A 24,097-nucleotide genomic window follows, 5' to 3' on the forward strand; every position below is an offset into this window, starting at 1 on the left:
TATATATATATATATATATATTTAAAATTTAAAAAATTGAAATGTAGGTATATTACTATTACCAGATAAAGAAATGTGAATGGCTTGGAAGTCAGTTAATTTAGTGTTAGGGAGTCAGTATTACAGATTATTTTCTCTCTCTCCATAATCTAGACAGATATTAGCTTAGGCTGATAATAACTGAAGTATGTAACCATGATTTGGCTACATCTATAAAAGCTAATAGAGAAATTTTGTCAGCATGCCTCAAGGGAAATATATGATTTTAATTTCCTATTGCTGTATAACAAATTGTCAGAAATTTATGAGCTTAAAACAATACTCTTTTATTAGCCACTGGTCCTGAAGGTTTAAAATCTGGTGCAGCATGTCTAGGTTCTCTGCCAAGAGAGTCTTTATGATATAAGCAAGGTGTTGGTTGGGCTGAGTTTTATTCTAGAGTTTCTGGGGAATAATCTACCCTGAGGCTCATTCTTTTTGTTGGTAGGTTTAGTTCCTGGCAATTGTAGGAGTGGGTCCTCCTTGCTTTGCTGGCTCTCAGTGGCTCTCATTCCCAGAAGCTATCCACATTCCTTTTCACATGGCTCCCTTCATCTTCAAGCCAGCAAAAGTGCACCAAATTCTTCTATTCTTTGAATCATTGATTCACCTCTGTGACCAACCAAAGAAAGCTCTGTTTCAAAGGTAATTAAGCTCACCTAGCTAACCTCCCTACCTGTGTTATACTACATGACCTCATCATAGGAGTAAAATCCTCTTTACTTCCTCCCAGAGATCATGCAATGTATGGACACCAGGGGAACAGAAAGTTTGCAGGGCTACCTTAGAATTTTGCCCATCACACACATATCATCTGAAAAAAGGGTGAAGGAAATGATTCAGAATAACTTCTGTGTGAACTGAGGTTTGAACAAGATGAAGGAGGAGAGATTTGAACATTTGAATTAAGACATAGTAGATTAGTATTGCTCACAAATGAAACAGAAGGTATGGTATGAATCTGAAAGTAACAAAAATTAAGTATAGAATAAACTTATAAGGAACAGAAAAACTTCAAATTCCTTAAAGCAAAAATGTAACATGCTTGTGAAATTGTAGATTCAAATAAATTCAATCAAATATTTGAGTTCCTGGAACGTATAAGTTAAAATCATAGAAGATATAGTAATAATAACAGCATTTATTGAATGCTTACTGTGTGCTAGAATAACTAGGCATTATCATGATATTATTATGAATAATATACATGTATTTCTTCTTTCAATATTCAAAACATACCTAATAACTATTATTATTTTGTATTTTTAAAGTGAGGCAGAAAGAGATGAAGTAATTTGCTTAAAATCTTTCCACCTTTAATGTGAAAATATCAGGACTGAACCCAGGATTTTAGGCTCCAGAGCCTAGTATTTTTTATATATCTTTGGAGGAGGAGAAAGAAAGTAGGGAGGGAAAATTGCAAGAAAGGAAGATGGAGAGCTAAGGGCAAAGGCCAAGCTTACCTGGCTGCTGTCATTCATAGTAAGAGTACTAGAGTGTCATGACTAAGTGTCCTCTCTTCTGAATAGATGAGTGCAATAAGCTTTTGCCTCTGTGCTTGCATATGCTGACTAACCTACTCTTGTAGGAGGCCTTCTTTCAGATGTATTAATACATAAACCTCATTACAGGGCAAACTGACTAGCCTAGGAACCATCTACCTCTGTATTCATGCATTCACTCACTCATACGAATTCAATGTGAGTGTTGCAATGTGTCAGAAAGTGTCTGAGGTGCTAAGACACCATTAATGATAAGACAAAAACCTTTCAGCTCTTAGGAAACAATATTCTGAGGGGAAGACATTTAGTAAACAAATGAACATCCAGTAGTAACAAGAACTATGAAGAAAATGAAACAAGAAATTGAGTTTGGTTATTAGGACGGGTCCCTCTGACAAAATATTTAAATTTTGACTTGAATGACTGAGACATAGATAGTCTGTGGTTTTTGTATATTTCTGTTCTGCTCTGTATTGGTTTTTCAGTGTGGGACACAGGGGTGATGTTTCCTTCTAATTCTTTTGTGGACACATCTCCATAAATCCTCAGGTTTTTGCAACACTAACAACATTGTTAGAGTTTCTTTGTCAAAAACTTCTTAGTAAAATTTGGAAGATAAAACATTCTTAAAGTAAATTTTGAATGATCAGAGTTAAAGGGATTTAGGAATACCAGGATTCTCAAAATAAAAAGTGCTTCTGTATTCACTCATAGTTTTGGAGACCTAAAACATTACATATTTTTAAAATGATTGATCTGTAATTAGTTTGAGAGATATGAAGATAAATTCAAGTCCAGAGCAAGCAATGGTCATTTGGCCATTCTTCTTTCATGTATATTCTTTTTACTCACAAATAAGTTGCTTATTTTCAGAGAGAACCCACTGCTTCTTCAGTCTTCCACATTGTTGCCTCTAACTATACTTTCTAATCAATAATCTCTGTGTATTGTTCCATGTTCAGAAGTCCACATTAATAAAACATCTGCTTATTTATAAGAATTTGGTGAAAAATTTAATTTTGGAATGTTAATTCATCTGGTCTTGCCAACTGCAGAACTATAAGGATAGGTTGGTGGTAAAGAGAACATCATCTGTTTCTGAGAATTTGTTTATCTCTGTGATGAGCAGGAAGTCTATCACAAGACTGAAGAGCCACCAAGGCGAACAAGAAAGTGAAGAGTTTATTGGGTCTTTTTTCATTCATGAGCACAATTTTCACAAGATTTCAACATCATAATCAATGAGTAAAAGGTTTACATTTTTCATTTAGTCTCTTGGAATTACTTCCTGCATGCATACTTACATACATTCTACCCCCTCCTCTTTAGTGGCAACAAATTATTAAAAGGAATTCTTTTTCATTAAACACATACCTTTGAATGAAATAATAATGAATTATCCATTATACTGAATTGAGCAGGTAGTATACAATGCAACTTGATTCAGATGTCTAGACTAATTAGCTCAGTTGATCATGATTTTCTTCTAGAGATCCAAAAGTCATAAACTTTACTTTTATACACAGACATTCCATAACCAGAATGCATTCCTTATCCTTGACTGAGCAGATGAAAGAATGCAACAAGAGACAGAGGATGATGCAAACCATCACATTTATTCACGTCCAAGTGATGGTGACCTTACTGAATTGTGATCAGTCAGGGCAGCACATTGCAAATATCAGATAAAATAATTTGGTTACATAATGAAACTGGAAACAAATGGGAGAATCAGTGATATGAAAAAGCAGTTCAGCTGAACTTTTTCTTTCTAACCATATGATACTGTCTTCCTAGGCAACATTTGAACCTGGATGATCAGTACATCTTTGACTCCTAGACTTTTGGGACAAGTAAGATATATTTGAAAGACTTTTCCTTTGCATCTTCTGCTGTATTCAATCATCAGGTCTTATTTTCACTTTTAGCCACTTTAGTGAACCAATCCCTGTCATTTATTAAAATATAACTATATATAAAATTTTGTGGGAAAGTTATGTATACAAATAGAGTGATTTAAATCAATATAAATGTACCTATTTCACATAGCACTTCTAAATGAAACCTGCTATGAACTTAAGGATTGATGTCTAAATTTAAATTTTTAGTTCTGTCTTTTCACCTACCTTATAAGTTTACATTCTACAAGATAATTTTTATATAAATAACCATACTTTAAATAAACACACACACACACACACTCACTTTAAATATATCTGAGACTGAATCATATTACTTCCTAAACCAGCCCTATTCTAAGATGCACAGGATTCCAACATTCTCTAATTCAATAGTATTTCTACATCAGGGATTCTTACTCACTTTGCCCCAAGGTTTTGCTTTTTCTATCCAACCATCTCCGTAGAGTTCATTAAAAACAAAACAAAACAAAACAAAAAAACCATTATTAACACCAAAAGATTTGTTCAAGTAGTAGTCTTTTAACTTTGATTAAGCAAAGGACATTTGGGCCATCATTTAGTATCCCTAAATAAACAAACACACCACTATTTTACTGAATTCCAGCCATAGAAAGAGCTATTTGATGTTTATTTAGTCTCTTTTACCAGAATATCCATAGAATTAATGGATAAAGTATGGAGAAATTAGGTGCTCTGCTATTATTTAATAGCAACTTGAGGATAAAAATAATTAAACCTATTAAGTTTTATATTGATTTAAATCATGATTTATATACATACATTTTTCAAAAAATTTTGCATCCCAAGAAAGAGCCACAAATTTGTATGAATGATAATTCATACATAAATTCCAATGGTTTGCTATTGCTGACAGAGAAATATGTACTCTGGTGGCCTCTCCAAAGTTTGGCAGTAGATGTGCATGATCTCATGCAACAAAGACAGAACATTCCCCAGTTCTCTTGGCAGAAGATGATGAAGAGTGTAAAAGAAGGTTAAACTTCTAAGCAGAATTTTCTTCTAAAAATGTTCTATATGTATTTTATAAATTAATTGCCTTCTTAAATGAAACCTGCCTGAACTTAAGGTAGGCACTACTGTCAAATAAGTCTATGCTAAATTCTACATGTTTGACACAACTGTGAAATATAAGGACTTAAATAAAAAGGAATAAAAAAATTAATTATTCATTTCTTAAACTAAACAAAACCCAAATTCTTACATAATGTTACCAATTATCACTCACTCATTGATTATTGTTCCCTTGTCTTTGTAATAACTTAGCATTGAGGGTTTTACCAAATATGAGTATTTTGTTTCCAGCGATTAATTCAGGAAGAGTTCTTTTTGTTGAAACTTACATTATCAAGGACACAGTTGACATCCTACGTAAGTCCTTAGTTTAATTTGGAGAAGAGGAAACGCTGACATCAACCTTGGACCAATATCCAAAATAGAGCATGTTCAAATTATTAAAGAGCTTTAATCCATTCCCCATCTCTACCTCTATTGAACTTTATTATAGTGAAACCAGAACACCAAGGATGGAAAAACAGGTTTCAACTTGTATTCCAATATGAATGTTGTAGTGGCAACCCAGAGAACCATGTAGATTCTGAGTTCAAGTAAGTAGAAATGAGGTTTGGGATTAGCAATGTCTGCCATGGAGAGGTAGCAATAGAAACAATTAGAGGAAAAAGTTGAAGAACCTAAAGATATTGAACACAAAAGTAATCTCAGATATCTTCCAAACATTTGAAAGACAGCTGTACCAAAAGAAAATCTAATTGTTTTAAAGCACCAAACTGGTACCAGTAATGAAATTACAGAATTCCATATAACAAAGAATTTTTAAGCTATTAGAAAAGTTTACAATGGAACATTCTCTCTAGAGAGGGGAAGTCATCCCAAGAATTGGAAGGGCTCAGAAGAGCAAAGGATTTCAGCAGGTGTGGAGGATTAGGGTAAATGATATTTTAGGGACTTTACATATGCCATCGAATCTCCAACAATGAAAAACATAACTACGCTTGTAATAAAAGCATAAAAAACCCCAACTAACATAATCAGAGAAATTAATATACTTAATACTTTCAGTGAAATTCTATCCCAATATGAGTCAATGTCTTCATTCTGCCATGTATATTAAAAGTTTTTTTTCTACTTTGAAAATTCTTAAAAATACATTGGAAACAGAACATCATAATTTAAAATCTCAGAATTTGAGATTCCAATGTGTGAATGAGCATATACTTGAACTAATAATCCTTATCAAAATGAAACTTACCAAAAGCATTTGTGCCACAGATTTGAAACCAATCAGTTGCCCTGGATGGTTAGGTATATGATCAGTTATCAGTTATCAACAATCAGCACCTTTGCCACAGAGTGAAAGAGATGGGGAGAAAATCACACAAGACAGAGATGAAAGCTCTGTAGTCAGAAGAAAAAAAGCCTTCTTGATTATGCTGTGGACTTTCTGAAGTCTTTAATTCTCCCTCTAGCCCATCTTCAAACTGGCATGTGGGACGTACTGTAGATGGATGGTGATGCTCATCAGGAGAAGCATACACATATATCTTGTGGGTTGATTTTTTTATTTGCCAGCTCAAGAGGAGCAGGGAGATTTATTTGGAAGGATGGTAATGAAGGTGGGGAGGCACTAGTTAGACTGCAGTTTCTGTTCCCAGTATGAATTACCACTTTTTTCTCTTCCTAATGCTGACTTGCTCTCTTTATTTCTACTTATTTATCCTTAAAGGGGCAAATATGTTGGTATAATAGGCCAGTGGCTTCAGAAGGAATGGTAGCAAAAATGTGGGAACATACAATTTCTCTATAATATTTGTTGAGACATTTCAAATGTTTTGATTATACTCTAATTTTTATTTCACATACACCCACATTAGACATACATTTACTTATAACTACATATAATTTAAAATAACTCTTTATCCCAAAATGTGATTTCATGTTCCCTTTCTTTTAATTTGTCTTACAAGAATAAAATAATTTCACTACAATAATTACAAAAAAAAGCACTTTCTTTCTTCCTAACAATGGTATAATGGAATGAGTTGATGAGGCTGCACCTTAAAAGTACAGAAAAAGAGATCACCATCACCAGCCCAATCTCAGGTAAAGAATGAAATTATTCACTAAAAAGAAGGAGTGAGCCTGGCACAGTGGCGCACGTCTGTAATCTCAGAGGCTTGGGAGGCTGAGGCAGGAGGATCGTCAGTTCAAAGCCAGCCTTAGCAAAAGCGAGGGGCTAAGCAACTCAGTGAGACCCTATCTCTAAATAAAAACACAAAATAGGTCTGGGAATGTGGCTCAGTGGTTGAGTGTCCCTGAGTTCAGTCCCCAGTTACCCCCACACACACACCCCCAAAAAAGGAAGGAGTGAGTTTGTATGTGCTGGTTTACAGAATGTTGTTTCATGCCAAGGAGACAGTGTGGCATTTGGAGGACTGTTGATAACCAGACTTGGGAGCAGTGTCCTAAAGGAACAACCAAGGGTCTGAGCTGAAGGCTCCTACTATCCACAAATACAATCTCAACTTTTCTATTTACCATATGACATCAACTTAGTGAATTATTCTGCCTTAATTTGCTCATCTGAATGTGGGAATAATAAATCCTGATTTCACATGGTTTTGGTAATAGTAATTACAGTGATTATAAACCACACCATGTTGAACCACACCAGGCAACAAATACATAATTATTGAATATTACTGATTTCCAATGCAAATACTGGCAAAAAGAGAGACAAATTATACTTAAGTGCATTTTTAATGACTTAAATTTGTTATAGATGATCAAAATATGGCAGAAGAAAGTCAATTAAATCAAAATGTTATTTGTTTTCTGATTACTCTTTTAAGATTTGTTTCCTTCTGCCAAGCCTTGCCTTTTATTTTGCTGATTGCTGCAATGAAATTTTATTAAAAAATATAAGATTTGGGAATGTAAAATGTTCTTATTGAGTTTGTCAAGGTTGAGTTACTATAGCTGTTATAGTTTGGATGTTAAGTGTCCCCAAAAGCTCATGTGTAACACAATGCAAGAAGGTTCAGAGGAGAAATGATTGGGTCGCAATAATCTTAATCTAGTCAATGAATTAATCCCCTGATAGGGATTAAGTGAGAGGTAACTGAAGTGGTGGAGTGTGGCAGGAGGAGGTGGGTATTAGGGGCATGGCTTTGGGGTATATATTTTATATCTGGAGAGTGGAATATCTCTCTCTCTCTCTCTCTCTCTCTCTCTCTCTCTCTCTCTGCTTTCTGACCCTATGAGCCACTTCCCTCAGCCTCTCTTCCACCATGATCTTCTGCCTTACCTTGAGCTCCAAGGAATGAAGCCTGCTATCTATGGATTGAGACCTCTAAACCCACGAGTCCCCCCAAAAACTTTTCCTTCCCTAAAGTTGTGCTGGTCAGGACATTTAGTCACAGCAGTGAAAAAGATGACTAAAACAATAACTAAAATGAACATTTAATTATCACTGGGTTTTCATTTTTAAGAGTACCCTTACCTTTTAGAATATATATAATATTAAACAATCTTAATTATTGTAGTACAAAGACTTCTACAACAAAGAACAAGTTTGTGCCAAATTTTCTTTTCTTTTTTTTTTTTTATTTTTTATTTTTAAATTTTCATTACAAAGATTTCAGAATCACATCGGTTACACATCCACATTTTTACATAATACCATAATAGTAACTGTTGTATCCAAATTTTCTTTAGATAGTTTGAAATTGCAAATGCACTGTACCTCAGAAAATACTAATACTAATTAATAATGTATCAAGATCAGGCATTCATTGCAGCCCACAAAAACTTTTCAACTCATCTTTTTTTTCAAAAATGGAAACAAATTTTTAGAAGTTAAGTGTATGCATTATGGTTCAGGTATGAGGTGTTCTCCCAAAGCTCATGTGCGAGACAATGCAAGAAAATTTGGAGGTTCAGTGATTGAGTTATAAGCGTCTTAACCTAATTGATGCATTAAATCCCACATAGGGATTAACTGGGTGGTAACTATAGGCAGGTAGGATATGGCTGAAGGAGGTAGGTCTTTGGGGCTGTGCCTTTGGGGGTACATATTTTGTTCTATTCTTGTCTCTATTCTTCCTGGTGGACATATTTTGAGCTACTTTCTTCTACCACACTCTTCCATCATGATATTCCGCCATACCTTAGGCCCAGAGCAATGGAGTCCGCCATCTATGGACTGAGACCTCTGAAACCATGAGCCCCAAAACAAACTTTTCCTCCCCTAAAATTGTTATTGTCAGGTCACAGTGACAGAAAAGCTGACTGAAAGAGTATGATAATATTTCCATGAGAAAAACTGACCTTGGGGAGAAGAGTGGAATGGGACAATAGACATAGATATTCTAGCTGCCCTATTCTCATTTTCATTCTAAACAAGCAGTGGTGGCTTCAATGTTTTAGGTGGGGCTGCAGGAAGAGGAAACTCAGGCCAGGGATGCAATTACTGAAGAGAATAAAAATAGCAATGACAGGAAAATATAAGTGTGGGAAGCTGAAGGTATATTCCTTTTTTTAAGCTGTTATTGTTTTTTTTTCCATTTTTGTTATCCTCAGAAGGTGCTGTGACAATAATAACAATAACATTAACAATTATCATTTACTGAGAGTTTTCACAGTGTTAAGTGTCTTTAACATGTAGTCAATCCTTCTACTAACCCTGAAAGTATTATTATTCTAATTTTGTAAAGAGGAAATTGAGGCTTAAAGAGCTTAAGACATGTTGCCAAGATTACATGTACAGGAAGTGTCAGAGCCACTTGGACTAGCCATGACAGTTGCCCAAACTGCTGACCTACAAAAGAGTCCAGTTCTAATTATGCTTTGTAGGCTTTTCACAATTGAAATCTTTGCCAGCACTTGAAAACAGGGTATTTCATGTAAGTAAATTTCCAGCTTCTCTTAAAAAGTAGAAGGTGAATATTTGGGCTAGTTTTCCCATGTGAAAAAACAGGTGGAGCTGAGGAGTAGCAATCATCTTCAGAGATTCCCTTTGTCTAAACTTGATTCCCTTTGTCTGAACTTCTTCTGCCCTTCTCCCTCCTTATTGTATGTAAGCTTCCACATGTTGGAGAAAACATTCAACCTTTGGCATTTTTGAATTGGCTTATTTCACTTAGGATGATACTCTCCAGATCCATCCATTTACCAGCAAATGTGAGAATTTTGTTCTTTCTATGGCTGAATAATACTCCATTCTGTATATAAACCACATTTTCTGTAACCATTCATCTGTTGAAGGGCACATAGGTTGGCTTCATAGCTTAGCTATTGTGAATTTAGCTGCTATAAACATTGATGTAGTATACTGATTTTAAATCCTATGAATATATACTGAGGAGTGGACAGCTGAGTCAAATGGTGGTTCCATTCCATGTTTTTTGAGGAATCACCATATTGCTTTCCAGAGTTGTTGCACCAATTTGCAGCCCCATCAACAATGTAGAAGTGTAACTTTTCCCCCATATTCTTGCCAATATTTATTGTTATTTGTATTCTTGAAAATTGCCATTTTGACTGAAGTGAAATGAAATATGTTTAGTTTTAATTTGCATTTCTCTAATTTCTTGAGATGTTGAACATTTTTTTTCCTATATTTGTTGACCATATTTCTTCTTTTGAGAAGTGTCTATTCTGTACCTTTGTCCATTTAGTGATTGGTATTTAATTTTTTAAGTGTTAAGCTTTTTGAGTTCTTTGTATATTCTGAAAATTAATATCTGAGGTGCAGGTGGCAAAGATCTCCCATTCTGTAGGCTCTTTCTTCATGTTTTTGTTTATTTACTGTGAGGGAGATTTTTGGTTTGATGCCACCCCATTTACTGATATTTTATTTTACTTCTTGCACATTAGGAGCCTTGTTAAAGAATTGTCAGTTCCTGAGTTGATATGTTGGAGTGTTAGGCCTAGCAGTGTTTCTTCTAGCAGGTGTAAGGGTTCTGGTCTAAGTCCTAGATTTTGATACACTCTGAGTTGAGTTTTGTGCAGAGTGAGAGAGAGGTTAAATTTCATTCTACTACATATGGATTTCCAGTTTTCCCAGCACTATTTGTGGAAGAGGGCATCTTTTCTCCAATGTATATTTATGGCACCTTTTCTAGTATGAGGAAGGATATTTTTTTGAGTTTGTCTTTGTGTTTTCTATTGCATTTCATTTGTCTTCTTGCCTATTTTGGTGCCAAAACCATGTTTTGTTTTTATTTTATTTTTTATACTATAGCTCTCTGGCATAATTTAAGGACTAGTATTATGATGCTTCCTGTTTATCTTTTCTCACTAAGTATAGTTTTGGCTAATCTGGGCCTCTTATTTTTCCAAATGGATTTTATGACTTTTTTTTTATTTCTATAAAGAATATCATTAGAATTTTAATAGGAATTGCATTAAATCTGTACAGCATTTTTGGTAGTATGAACACTTTGATAATATTAATTCTGCCTATCCAAGAGCATGGGAGGTCTTTCCATTTTTAAGGTCTTCCTCAATTTCTTTCTTTAATTTCTGTAATTTTTATTGTAGAGGCCTTTCACCTTTTTTATAAATTGATTCCCCAGTATTTTATATTTTTTGAGACTATTGTGAGTGGAATGGTTTTCCTATTTTCTCTTTCAGCTAAGTCATCATTGTTGTGAAGGAACACAGTTGATTTATGGATGTTAATTTTGTATCCTGCTCTTCTGATGAATTAATTTATAAGTTGTAGAAGTTTTCTGGTGGAGTTTTTTGAGTCTTCTAGATATAGGATCATGTCATTAGTAAACAGAGATAATTTGAGCTCTTCTTTTTCTATTTGTAGCCCTTTCATTTCTTTCTTTTGTCCAATTGCTCTGGCTAGAGTTTCAAGGATTGCATTGAATACAAATGGCAAAAGTGGGAATTCCTGTATTTTTCCTGTTTGTACTTAGGGTAAAATTATAAAACATAAACAGCTTTTGCAAACTCCTATGCAAAACGGCCCTTGCATTCCACTACAATGTGATTGTTCATGACTTTATGTAATCTGGACTTCTTTCAGTTCCTCATTATCCCCTCCTATTTGTGGGCCTCCACACTTGTTCTTTTAACTCTCTGTACTCTGCCTGCACAATGGCTTCCTCATTGTTCAAGTCACAGCCCAAAATGATTTTCTCAAAGACATTTTCTGTGATTCCCTAAATTAAAATCCCTTAACTATAACTTCTTTTCAGCAATCATATTTTTTCTTTAATACATGATTATTTTTTTAAAATCTTTAACACTCTCACTAGTCCTATAAACTTGACAAAATAATACTCACCTGCCTTGTTCACCAGTGAATCTCCTCATTAATATCTGGTATGTAACAAGCATGCCATACATGTTTTCACTCCTTGTTACTCCTAGGCTCTCTTATGGCCAGTTGCTGTTTTATCAATCACAGTTCATTTCAGGTATGTAACCCTGTAACTCAGTGAGAGAAAGGCATTTTCTACAAAGCCAATGAAAGCCATTCTATCTTGGTTCAGTTGCCATTTATAGGAGTCTATAGGAGAAAAGGGCTTCACAATCCAAAGGAGATGGCCAGATATTTATTTTGTTATTTTGTTATATGTTTAGAAATAAAACTTGATAAAATATTTTTTAAAATTGTGTAATAAACCCTCATATGGCCAAAACCCAACTTTAACAATAATTAATTCTTGGTTTATCTTCCTTCATATATACTTCCACCTGCTTTTCCGTGTCTCAAATTAAATCTCAAATATCATATTGTTGTATCTATAAATATTTCTGTATGAACTTCTAAAAGATAGTACCTTTTGAAATAAAATATTATTATGACAACTAAAACCATAACAATAATTCCTTTTTATCATCAAATATACAATTGATATTCAACCTTCCAATTATCTTAAAAGATAGCTGGTTTTTGTTTCTGTTTGTTTTTTACAGTTTGTTTATCCAGACCAGGAGCCAAAAATTTTACACACATTGTGATTGGTTGATGTCTTTTTAATAGGTTTCTTTTATTCTTTCTCAATTTTGCAATTTATTTGTTGAAGAAAGAGGTCATCTGGTCTATAACATTTCCCAGAGTCCGGATTTTTGCTGGCCAGCAATTTTAAGTGAAAGCTTTTATGATCAATAAATCACATTTCCTGTTGCTGTGAGCTATCATTGGCTCCAAGCCCAAAATCATATGCAATAAGATTTGTGTTACTCTTTTCAGATGCAACAAACAAAGACCCTTTCAGCCTACCTCCAGCAGTAAGTTTTATTGTAAGGATACACATGGGATGGATTGATAAGATATAGAAATCTCAACTATTGAATTAACTTCCAAGGATTCCAGAAAAATTCAGATTATTTTCTCATAAAAACAAGAAACTTACATGAGCCCAGATTCTTGGAAATTAACTACAGTTAAAACTCATGCAGGACCAGACACAACCCTAGCAACCAGAAACTAGAATACCACCTTGGAAGCAGACTTGCAATTATTATTGGGGACTACTCTCAGGGGCACTCTACCACTGAGCTCCATCCACAGTCCTTTTAAATTTTCATTTTAAGATAGTCTCACTAAACTGCCCAGGCTGGTCTTGAGCTTGTGATCCTCCTGCCTCAGTCTCCTGACTTTCTGGAATTATAGATATACTGATGCCCAGAGGCAAATATCTTTTTATTTGAGAGTTCATATGTTTCTGCTCCCACACCCACTAATCTATGTCTGTTGTATTTGTGTGCCTGCAGTTCAATGACCTAGGGGGTTTTAATTGGTCTAATGAGACATTATTTCCCTCAAGGAAGAGCTTTTGTGCCAAACTATTTTTGCCATGCATATTTTAAATCACCAACCATTCCCACTTGCACATTAGCTGCCCTTAATTTGGGTACCTGACCCTGGCTTCATCATTTGTGACCAAGGTGAAGGGTTACAATACGGCCACTTCACTGGAACTATTTACAGCACTTTTGGTCACCATGGACTGGAGTTGTTAACAGCATTCTCAAAGAAAAAGACTCAAGTAAGCATTTATTGAAAAGATAAAGCTAGGAGATTTAACACAAACACCCCCCTACACACACACATCATGCACAACACATTATAACAAATTCATGACTGAGCTTACAAAATATTATAGTTTATTGAATCGTAGTGTTATTTAAGTGAATTTCCTATAGGATCCTCATTGTTAATTTCCTTTTAAATGGGAAAGGTTTTTTGTTGTTTTTGTTTCTATGAACTACAGACAGATAAGAGAAACAGAAGGCTTCAGGGGTTAAGAGATCCAAGTCAAGGTTACTCAGCCATGAAAGAAGAATCCAGGACTCCAAGAAGTAAGGTCTTCTATTTTACACTTAGTTCACATCTTAACCTCATTTTTACATTTTGTCTTCTTTTATTTTCTAAAAATAAGAGTAAAATGAAATAAGAAAAAGAATCTCATTAGCATGAGTTCTCAAATTCTCTAATTAAATCCTCCCCTCTTAGCTTTAGTTCAGTTAATATTTGGGTGGCCATGGTCCCTGACTTCATTCATTTAAGTCCTGTTGGATTTAAACTGTTTTCTGAGGTCAGTCTGCCGATCTGGATTAGCAATTTTGGTCATGTGTTTTACTAGATACATAAACATTTAGTAAATCTGAATCTGCTATAGAAAAACACATCAAAACACATTCTCATGAGCATCTTTAGTGAAAGACCAATTTAACCAAGAGAAGATACTGAAGTTATCCTCATTCATTCATTTATTTATTTATTTTGCCAATTTACTATGACTTACTATAAACTTAAAAGGGTTATAAATTCACACAATGCCAAGCAAGAATGACACAGTTTAATACTTTTTTCCTACTGGATTAAAATTTTAACTTGCCACAGGCATATATATAGTTCACATTCTTTTTTTTTTTTATTTATTTTTTTATTGGTTGTTCAAAAACCCTACAAAGCTCTTGACATATCATATTTCATACATTAGCATACATTAGCTTCAAGTGAGTTATGAACTCCCTTTTTTACCCCAAGTACAGATTGCAGAATCCCATGGGTTACACATCCACATTTTTACATAATACCATAATAGTAACTGTTGTATTCTGCTACCTTTCCTATCCTCTACTATCCCCCCTCCCCTCCCCTCCCATCTTCTCTCTCTACCCCCTCTACTGTAATTCATTTCTCACCTTGTTTATTACTCCCTTCATATAACTTATTTTTCCTTACACAGCTGCTAAGACCTTACTACCTCTGCAAAAAAGGCAATGACATTTTACCCCTTTCTCAATTCAGTGTTAACCATACTGATTCTTCATTTTCACTTTTTTCTCAACTACTTGAATCATTCACATGCCAGATTCCTATGGAAGAGGAGAATACATTGTTTTTCATGCCTAACAAATAATTTTATTAAAACTATCTGGCTTCAACACTGAACCATTTTTTTAGCAGGAAGACAGCCTGGACCTAAGCCTATTACAAAGACGATTTTGAGAAAATTGAGAAGCACATAATGCAAGAAACCTCACATTGATGCCAGACTGAATTGGATAAGTTATCCAATTCATAAAATCACAACCAATGATCTCATCTTATCCTCAGCATTTTTCTCAACTCTAATTGGCCTGAAGAATCCATCTGCTTGAAGGAGATGAACGGAGCTAAAAGAATGGCAAAGCACTGACAGGACACAGCATATTCTGATTTAAACAAAACTGCTCTGGGGAAACTATAAAAGATTGCAAACAGTGACCAATCCTAGCATAAATTAATGAAATAAAAGTAATCATATTATCCTAGTCAAAGAGCAGCTTTTAAGAACATGCATGTGTTAAGTTAATTCTCCCTGAGCACTTTCAGTGGCTAAAACCTCAGTGTATTAAGTGATAACAGGTAGGTGGGGGAACTGTTTATTCTAAACTTAGACATACTAAGGAAAGAAAGATCAATCTGATAAAGGCATCACTATTTCTAATCGGACTGATGGGAAAATGCAGTATTGGGTGTAGGAGGCAGTGATGTCAGGTGAATTATAGCGAAGTGATGAACTACCTTGAAGCTCAAGCAATCAAATAGATAGCTCTAAAAATTACTATAGCATCTTTATTCAACAGTTTGGTGCAAGTGTCCTCATCTTGGCCTTCTTTATAAAAAACAGAAGCACTCTGTTGTACTTGGTGAAATTAAATCTTAATAGGAGAGCCTCAGCTAAGGCTGTTGCCCTTCACTTACTAAAATTAAACACCAGGCATTCATTTCCTATCTAAGAGGAAGAGATGACATTTTGATAATATCGTCAATTCACAAAGACTTTAAAATCCAAGAGAGGAGTTTGAAAACATTTTTAAGAATTCTGTCACATATTTGTATCTTTACATTGCATGCTCTTTTTAATTAAAAATAATGTACAACACTTGTTACTCATCCTTGTCTTTTGGATAAATAATTTAGCAAGTAATTATTTTGTCTTCAGAAAAAAAGATAATTATTTCTAAATTATTATGATTAAATAGAATAAAGTCAAGATGCTTTTTAATTGATAGAGTAGAACAAATAATCCCTATTGGAGAATCTTAATACTTTGCTTTTGTCTGATTACACAAAAACCTCCAAAAATGAAAATACTTAGAAATATACTCAAAAAAGTTTCCATAATCTCATCATTCAGAGATTATTGTCATTAAATTTTCAAAACACATAGATATATACATAGAGATATGTATATGGAAGTGCATTTTGATGCACACAGACATATACATGTATATTCACATGCATACACATACTTTTAAAAATGAAATCAAACTACAGGGGCTTCTTATATAGTCTTCTTAGAAATACATGATAGGCATTTTTTTTCAAATGAATAGGTAAATATCTATGCTAACATTTTTAACATCTACATAGAATTGCATTGTGTGTGTTCTTCATTTAACTTAGCATATATTAATGAGTGGTGAGGTTGTTTTCAGTCTCTTACCATTAATTGCTATATATTTGATTAAAAATGTAAAGTTGCACACAGCTATGAAACATTTTCTTTAGTCTACATCATACTGTGGCTCAAAAATACAAGACAAGGGGCTGGGGTTATAGCTCAGTGGTAGAGCACTTGTCTCGTGTATGTGAGGCACTGGTTTGAACCTTGGCACCATATAAAAATAAATAAAATAAAGATATTGTGTCTATTTAAAATAAAAATACAAGACAGATGCTCCAATGGGGAAAGATAATTGACCAATGTTCAAAACAACAATTTCACTTGGTATACACATTTTTCTATTAGCTCAGAATATTTTATATTTTCCCTCATGTATTCTTTTGGAGTAGTTAAGAGGCAGATATTGGTATGCAATTTAATAAATTAATCTCCAAGTTGAAACCTTCAGAGTTATATGTGAAGTAGAGGAGACTTATTAATACTAAATGGAAGGAACTTACATTCCATAAATCTACTCTGTGCCTCTTCCAATAGACCAGTCCTTTCTCCTTGGTTTTTGGTTTGGGAGAAGACTGAGGAATGATAAACAGCATGATTTCTCATTCCTGCCCCTTCCCTTTAACTGTAGTGATCTTGGTGTATTCATCTAATACCACCTTTAAATTTTATTTAAATGTACCAAATTAGTCTCACTTAATTGTGATCATTTCTTTATTCTAAAATACCTTAAAAATTAAATATGGCAATGAGTGAGAGCTCATTTTGTTCTTGAATTTTCAGTGGGTATCTTTGTTCTTGTCAATTCTGTAAACTTTGATAATTGAAGACCCTAGACTCCATTTCTGTGCTGTCCCCTAAGATGACTTGTACTTCAAATAATGCACACATTGAGTATGGTATATTAAATGATACTGTGTTCATACAATACTGAGAAGTATTTGAAGACCATGGTATTTTTTCATTGTATTGTGTAAAACTATTTAATATATTATGTAATTTAAGGATAAAGAGTGCTTCATATTTTTGTTAGTTCTATTAATGCATTTTTGGTCCATATTGGAAAAGAAATTTGACAAAAAGAATCCATTGTTTTTAAATGTTGAAAACCATTAGATTATAATAAAAGTAATTTATGGAGGCTTATAATATTTGAATGTTATTATAGCACTACTTAAAAAATGCTCAATGGTTCAGTCAATATCATTTGATTTTTAAATTTATTTAGTGTACTTTTTGTGAAGAGTTTCTTAGCAAAAACATATACCTTTATACAATTTGTCCAGCTCTTGAATATAATTTTCCATACTTTGAGAAGAGATCAAATGATGGTAATACAGTTTGGAAATCCTAGGTGAAAAAAGATCAAAGATTATCATAGAGATCTGATTTTGTATTGTCTTTATAATCATTATTATTTAGATTACATTAACTTGCCAGATAGATGTCATTTAACTGCTCTTCAAATATCCCATTATAGCTCAAAACAAAATTAGCAGGTATTTGTTGAAAGTTTTATTGACTGAAAGTTGTATATATTGATGCTTTCTTAAGCACATAGTTTTTAAAAGTCATGGATAATGGCACACAGTATCTCTGAGCAATGCAAACATCAGACACAGCCACTGTCTTCAAGTAGCTCACAATTTTTTACCTTGGCTTTATAGGGATCAGCACTTTGGTTTGTGTGAAATGTCTGTTGACTGAATGAACAAAAAGGGAATAGTGACACATCCAAATAACTATAATAAAGAACAGAGTATTGCATAGTACAGTATTGATTCAAGTGAATGCCAAAAGAGTTTAGAAGGAACTAGGGAAAAATCATTTTTGTTTCATAACCAAAGAAGCAGCATTGGAATGAGGAGAAATGGATGCTTTTCATGCTTAGTAAACAGGTAAAGTCATTAAAGAAGTAGTGACTAAGTCAACAGTCAATACTATAAATAAATGAGTAGATTATACAGAGGAAAGGGGCCATTCATTAATGGAGCAAATTTTAATTTAAAAAAGTTTCCCCTTTAGGAAAGTCTAAAAGAGAAGAACCTGTACTTTGGGATCAGCTCTTTAAAGAATCCACAATTTATAAATACACATACAAAGTAAGTTTATTAACGAACATGCAGGTATATGGGTACCTCCATCGTTGGGAATCTGGCTCTCTACTCTGGAATAACTACTCTTCACAATAACCCTAACTCTAAATATCTGCTTTTATAATTTATACTTTTCAGCCCCCTAAGGAAAAGTTCTACACCTATGTTCTGACTGTCATGCCCATGTGACATGAAGCATGATATGCTGAGGTAGACACTAGCAGTCAAAATGAGCAACAGAAATGCTTAAATAAAAGACAAATTATTAATTTGAGTAAAATCCCTCCTCTTGGATATAAAGAATGCAATGAAATTTCATTTAAGAAGTATCATTCCTATTGTGCTTAGTATTCATATTCTTTCTGTTCCAAATTATAATTATGGAGGTAATCAGAAGCCAACATAATATTTGCAATACATACACATGACACCTGAGGAACATTTTGCAATAGTAAATAATTCACAGCATTCTTAAAATTGAGTATATGAAGTTTAGGCATCCATGTGTAGCATGACAGTGATTTTTTTATGTTGGCAACTTGATGAAAATTGAAACATAGAAATGTGAATAGTCATTTTTTAAATGAAAATATATGATAATATTATATTTTATTTTCAAAAAGATGGACTTGCCTTGCAAAAAATATTGAAAGAAGTTTTCAGAGACAAGGAAAATCATATAGGTTAGAAATTCAACTATACATAAAGAAATTAATAAAGAAATAGAGTGCTAAGGAAGAAATTTTTAAAAATCTTATTTTTTTATTTGGCCTAAGAGCAGTCTTTTTGCGGGGGAGGGGGTTACCACTGAGCCACTTCCTCAAAACTATTTTTTGTATTTTATTTAGAGACAGGGTCTCACTGAGTTGCTAAGTGCCTCACTTTTGCTGAGGCTGGCTTTGCCATCCTCCTGTCTCAGCCTCCCTAGCTGCTAGGATTACAGGCATGAGCCACCACATCCTGCTCTAAGAGCAGTCTTTGTTTAAAACAATCATACAATGTTTCAGTGATTATAGCTTGTAGATAAGATAAATGAGTGACAGCAAATTTACATATAAGGGTTTGAAGGGAGAAGCTGAGAATAATCTTTCAGAATATTGTACTATCCATAAGTGAGATAGTGGTATTTGAAAATGGACTTGGATTTGTTGGAAACTTATACTTCAAATTATAATGTGACGAAATAAAAAAAAACTTTTTTAAAAAGGTAACTGATGGGCTGGGGTTGAAGTTCAGTGGTAGAGTGCTTGCTTTGCATGTGGAAGGCACTGGGTTTGATCCTCAGCACCACATAAAAATAAAGGTATAGTGTCCATCTACAACTAAAAAAAATTTAAAAAGGATAATTGATATGCTAACAGTAAAGAATAAATGAAGCATATAGAGTGATTATTTAAAATCAGAGGAGCTTGAAAAAGTGAAAGACAAACCAAAATTAAGAACAAATGCAACGAAAGGAGAATAGACATGATCATAGACACTAATCCAAATATATCCATAATCATTTTAAATGTGAATGGCTTAAATATCGCAATTAAAGTCAAGGGATAAAAAGAACACCCAGCAATACGATATCCACACAAAACCGACTTTAATTATCAAAACACAGAATGAAAGTAAGAAACGGAAAAAGATTTGCCGTACTGAAATTAGTCAAAAGAGAGCTTCTGAAATATCTATATCACCTTCAGACAAAACAGACTTCAGAATAAGGGAAATCATTATGGATAAAGAGAATATTACATAATGATAAAATGGTCAAGTTTCCAAGAAGATATATCAATCCTCACCATATATATGCCCAGCAAAGAAGTATCAAAATACATAAGGCAAAAATGGATAGAACTGGGCTGGGGTTGTATGTGGCTCAGTGGTACAGCACTTGCCTAGAAGAACTGGGTTTGAATCTCAGCAACATATATAAATAAATTAATAAAATGAAGGTCCATCAACAACTAAAAATTTTTTAAAAAATGATAGAACAGCAGGGAGAAATAGAAAAACCCTGCCTATTATACTTGAAGACTTCAACACCACTTTATCAGTAACTGACAGATCCAGCATGTAGAAATCAGCAAGGGTATAATTAAATTGAAGAACATTATCAATCAGCTGAATAAAATTGACATCTATATACTACTTTATCCAACAATAACAGAATACATATTCTTGAAATCACATGGAACATTCACCAAGACAGACCATATGTTCGGCCATAAAAGAGACCTAACAAATTTAAAATAGAAATCATGTGAAGTATGCTCTCAGAACACAACATAACTAAACTAGAAATCCATAACAGAAAGGTTGGTGGAGACCCCCCAAACACATGAAGATTAAATAATACACTTCTAAATAACACATGAGGTTTCAGGGGAAATTAAAAGAGTCCCAGGAAGGGGTCAAGATGGTGGAGTAGAGAAGGTTACTTTCCAAACTGTACATGGCATGGGACCAGGAAAGAAGAATCTTCTTTTTGAGGTAAGTAAAAAAAGAAAAGAAAAGAAAGGAATCCTACTGGGATTTAATACTGGACTCTCAGAATGGCCTAAGGGCTCAGAAGTTTGGATAGCATAAAAAAAGAAAAGAAAAAACAAACTCTGCCAGCACTGGCAGCTGCTAATGTGGATCCACCATGGGCAGGTCAGAGAGAAAGATTATAGGAGAGCTTGCATTTTGGGTGTCACCAAGGTGTGTCTTGAAGCAGAGAGGTTGAGTACAGTGATCGGGGACATTGTTGAGCTGATCCAGTGGGTGAGCTGCACCTTGTTTTCATGTGACCTGTGGAGAGCAGGATCACCTGCCATCTTTTTCTGCTGAGCTACTTAGGATATCTGGTGCCTGTGGGTCGAAACCCAGGTGTGCCCAGACCTGTGTAATTTGCACTGGGTCTGAAAAACTGACCTGGCAGAGCCCTGTCACTTACCCTAGTGTGTTAATTAGAAAACCAGGTGAAATTCAGGCATTAAAAACTGTTGCACCCAGGGGAATTTGAGACACTTAGACCTGAGAGACCCTGGGTGTCTCTCACTCTTGGAGTCTCAAGGTCGTCAGACCAGTTGTGGACAACCAAGGACTTGATGGCAGGTGGAATTGGTCAATTTTGCACTTTGGGACTCAGCCCAAGAGGCCACAATATGGGAGCTGTGGGAGGCAGAGTGGGCAAAGGACTGGGGTCCTCCACCACTCAAGTGAAACCCAAGGGAGATTCAAGAGATATAGATGCCCAAGAAGCAGATCAAAAGCAGCCAGGCTGTGGAGGTGTGCTTATTTAAAAGCTTCACAAACCATCATACCACAAAGCACGTGGGACCCAACTCCGAATATAGGAACTGAGCCTCTGGGAACTCCTGTCACAGAATTGTACAGTGACCCCCTAAATGTGATTGTAATAGACAATACGTTCCAACCTGCCCCACCTCATACTGCTGAGAAGGGAACCTAAGCATAGGCAACAATGATGGGCTCTACAAAAAGAGGGAATGGACAGCTCCCAACTACTACTCTTGTGTACCTCAAGAAAAAAATGGAAAGAAAGACAATTGGGAACTGACAACCAACATATTATTATAAACAATTTTTGACAATTGCAATGGAAATAATTCTTAATCTTCCATCAAGACCTTTTAAAAAAAAAACTTTTGTGTGCTGAATGGTTCATGGACATTTGTTTATACACATATGTCTTTCACTCTTATTTCTAGCATTTCTTGAAGGCAGTTATTTTCTTGACTCTATATTTTGAGAACTAGGGTTTTTCATTAGTATACATTGGTTTTGTTTTTTATATATTTTTTGTTATTGTTGTCTTATATTGTTTTTCTCCTATTTTCCTTGATTCCCTTCCTCTCTTTTCTTTCATAAACAGCCAAATTCTATTGTTCTCTATTTCACTCTTCCTTTAGTAGAACTCTACTACTACTTTCATTTATTATACCCTACATCTCCTCTGCATTCTCCCTCCTCACCTTTTGGAAATAGCAAACCCTTTTGTAAACATAATATTTTTAGTGTTAGCAATTTCCCATCATACTGTTTCTGTTTATAGTGCCAATTGACATTGTAGATACCAAAGTATCAACTAAGTATTTAGTTTAATGCTGAATATTGATTGCATTGGTTGTTATTATTTGTCTCTCCCTAAAACGTGAGGTACTAGAAATCTTCAAGAACACGATTAATTCATAGGGTTGAAGCTCTGACACCTCTTACTGGTAGACATATAAACAATATGAAAAAGCAAGGAAACAAGCCATCTCAAACAAACAAAAATAACTCAGTAAGAGATACAATGATATAAAAGTGGAGGGAACATCAGAGAAGGAATTTAGAAAGTTCATAGTTAAACTGATCTATGAGGTAAAAGATGATGTAAGGATTGAAATCAGAGAGATTATCCAAGAAGTGAATTACTGCTTTAGTAATGAGATAGAGATCCTGAAGAAGAATCAACTGGAAATTCTCAAAATGAAGTAATCTATAAACCAAATTAAAAACTCAAGGGAAAGCATCATCAGCAGACAAGACTACTTGGAAGATAGAGTTTTAGGCAATAAATACAACAAATATAATCTGTAAAGTTGACCATGTAAAAAAGATGTTAAGAGAACAGAACTTCCAAGAAATATGGATAACCTAAAAAGACCAAATTTAAGGTTTATTGAGATAGATGAAATCTTGGAGATACAAAACAAAGGAATGCACAATCTTTTCAATGAAATAATATCATAAAATTTTCCAAACCATAAGATTGAAATGGATAAATCAAATACAGGGGTCTTATAGGACTGCAAATATAGAAAATTACCACATACCTACGCCATGCATGTCATTATGAAAATGCCCAAACATACAGAATAAGGATAAAATTTTGATAAAATGCCCAAACATACAGAATAAGGATAAAAATTAGAGAAAAATGACAAGTCACATTTAGAAGGAATTCAGATTTCAGTTACTTTTTCATCCCAGATCCTAAAAGTAGGAGGTCTTGGAATAACATATACCAAGCCCTGAAAGAAAATGGATGACAACAAAAAATAATACATCTGGCAAAAATAAACCTTCAGATTAGATGATAAAAACCTTCCATGATAAACAAAAGTTAATAGAATTCACAATTAGAAAGCTTACATTAAAACATATTCAATAAAATATTTCATGAATAAGAAATAAATTGTAAAATTGAGAACCAGCAAAGGGAGGAACTACACTAGAAGGAGAGTCAATCAAAGGAGAAATTAATTCAAATTAACAACCAGAAATAAATCAAAATGACAGGGAATAAAAATTATTTCTTACTAATAACATTAACTGTAAATGGCCTATATTCATCAATTACAAGCAGACTGAATTAAAAAATAAAACTGAAGAATGTGCTGTCTCCAAGAGACTCACCTGTTAGGCAAAGACATCCAAAGACCAAAGGTAAAAGGATTGGTAAAATCATAGCATTTACATGGACCTTGTATAAGCAAGCATTTCTATCCTCATATCAGATAAAGTGGACTTCAAACAATAGTTAATCAGAAGGGACCAAGAATGTCATTTCATACTGCTTAAGGGAATTACATGTCTACAAG

At 34.1% G+C, this 24,097-nt stretch overlaps 1 protein-coding gene across 1 annotated transcript in view; it reads right to left on the reverse strand.

Annotated features, from left to right (window-relative positions):
- Positions 1-17,688: 17,688 nt before the first annotated feature.
- Spata17 (spermatogenesis associated 17) overlaps positions 17,689-24,097 on the reverse strand; it is a 208,551-nt gene continuing 202,142 nt past the window's right edge. Inside the window, exon 10 of the mRNA XM_076832137.1 lies at positions 17,689-17,769. Coding sequence (XP_076688252.1) covers positions 17,689-17,769 — 81 coding nt within the window. The remainder of the gene's footprint in view (positions 17,770-24,097) is intronic.

This window comes from Callospermophilus lateralis, chromosome 13, assembly GCF_048772815.1.
Source record: "Callospermophilus lateralis isolate mCalLat2 chromosome 13, mCalLat2.hap1, whole genome shotgun sequence".
NCBI classification, from domain to species: Eukaryota; Metazoa; Chordata; class Mammalia; order Rodentia; family Sciuridae; genus Callospermophilus; species Callospermophilus lateralis.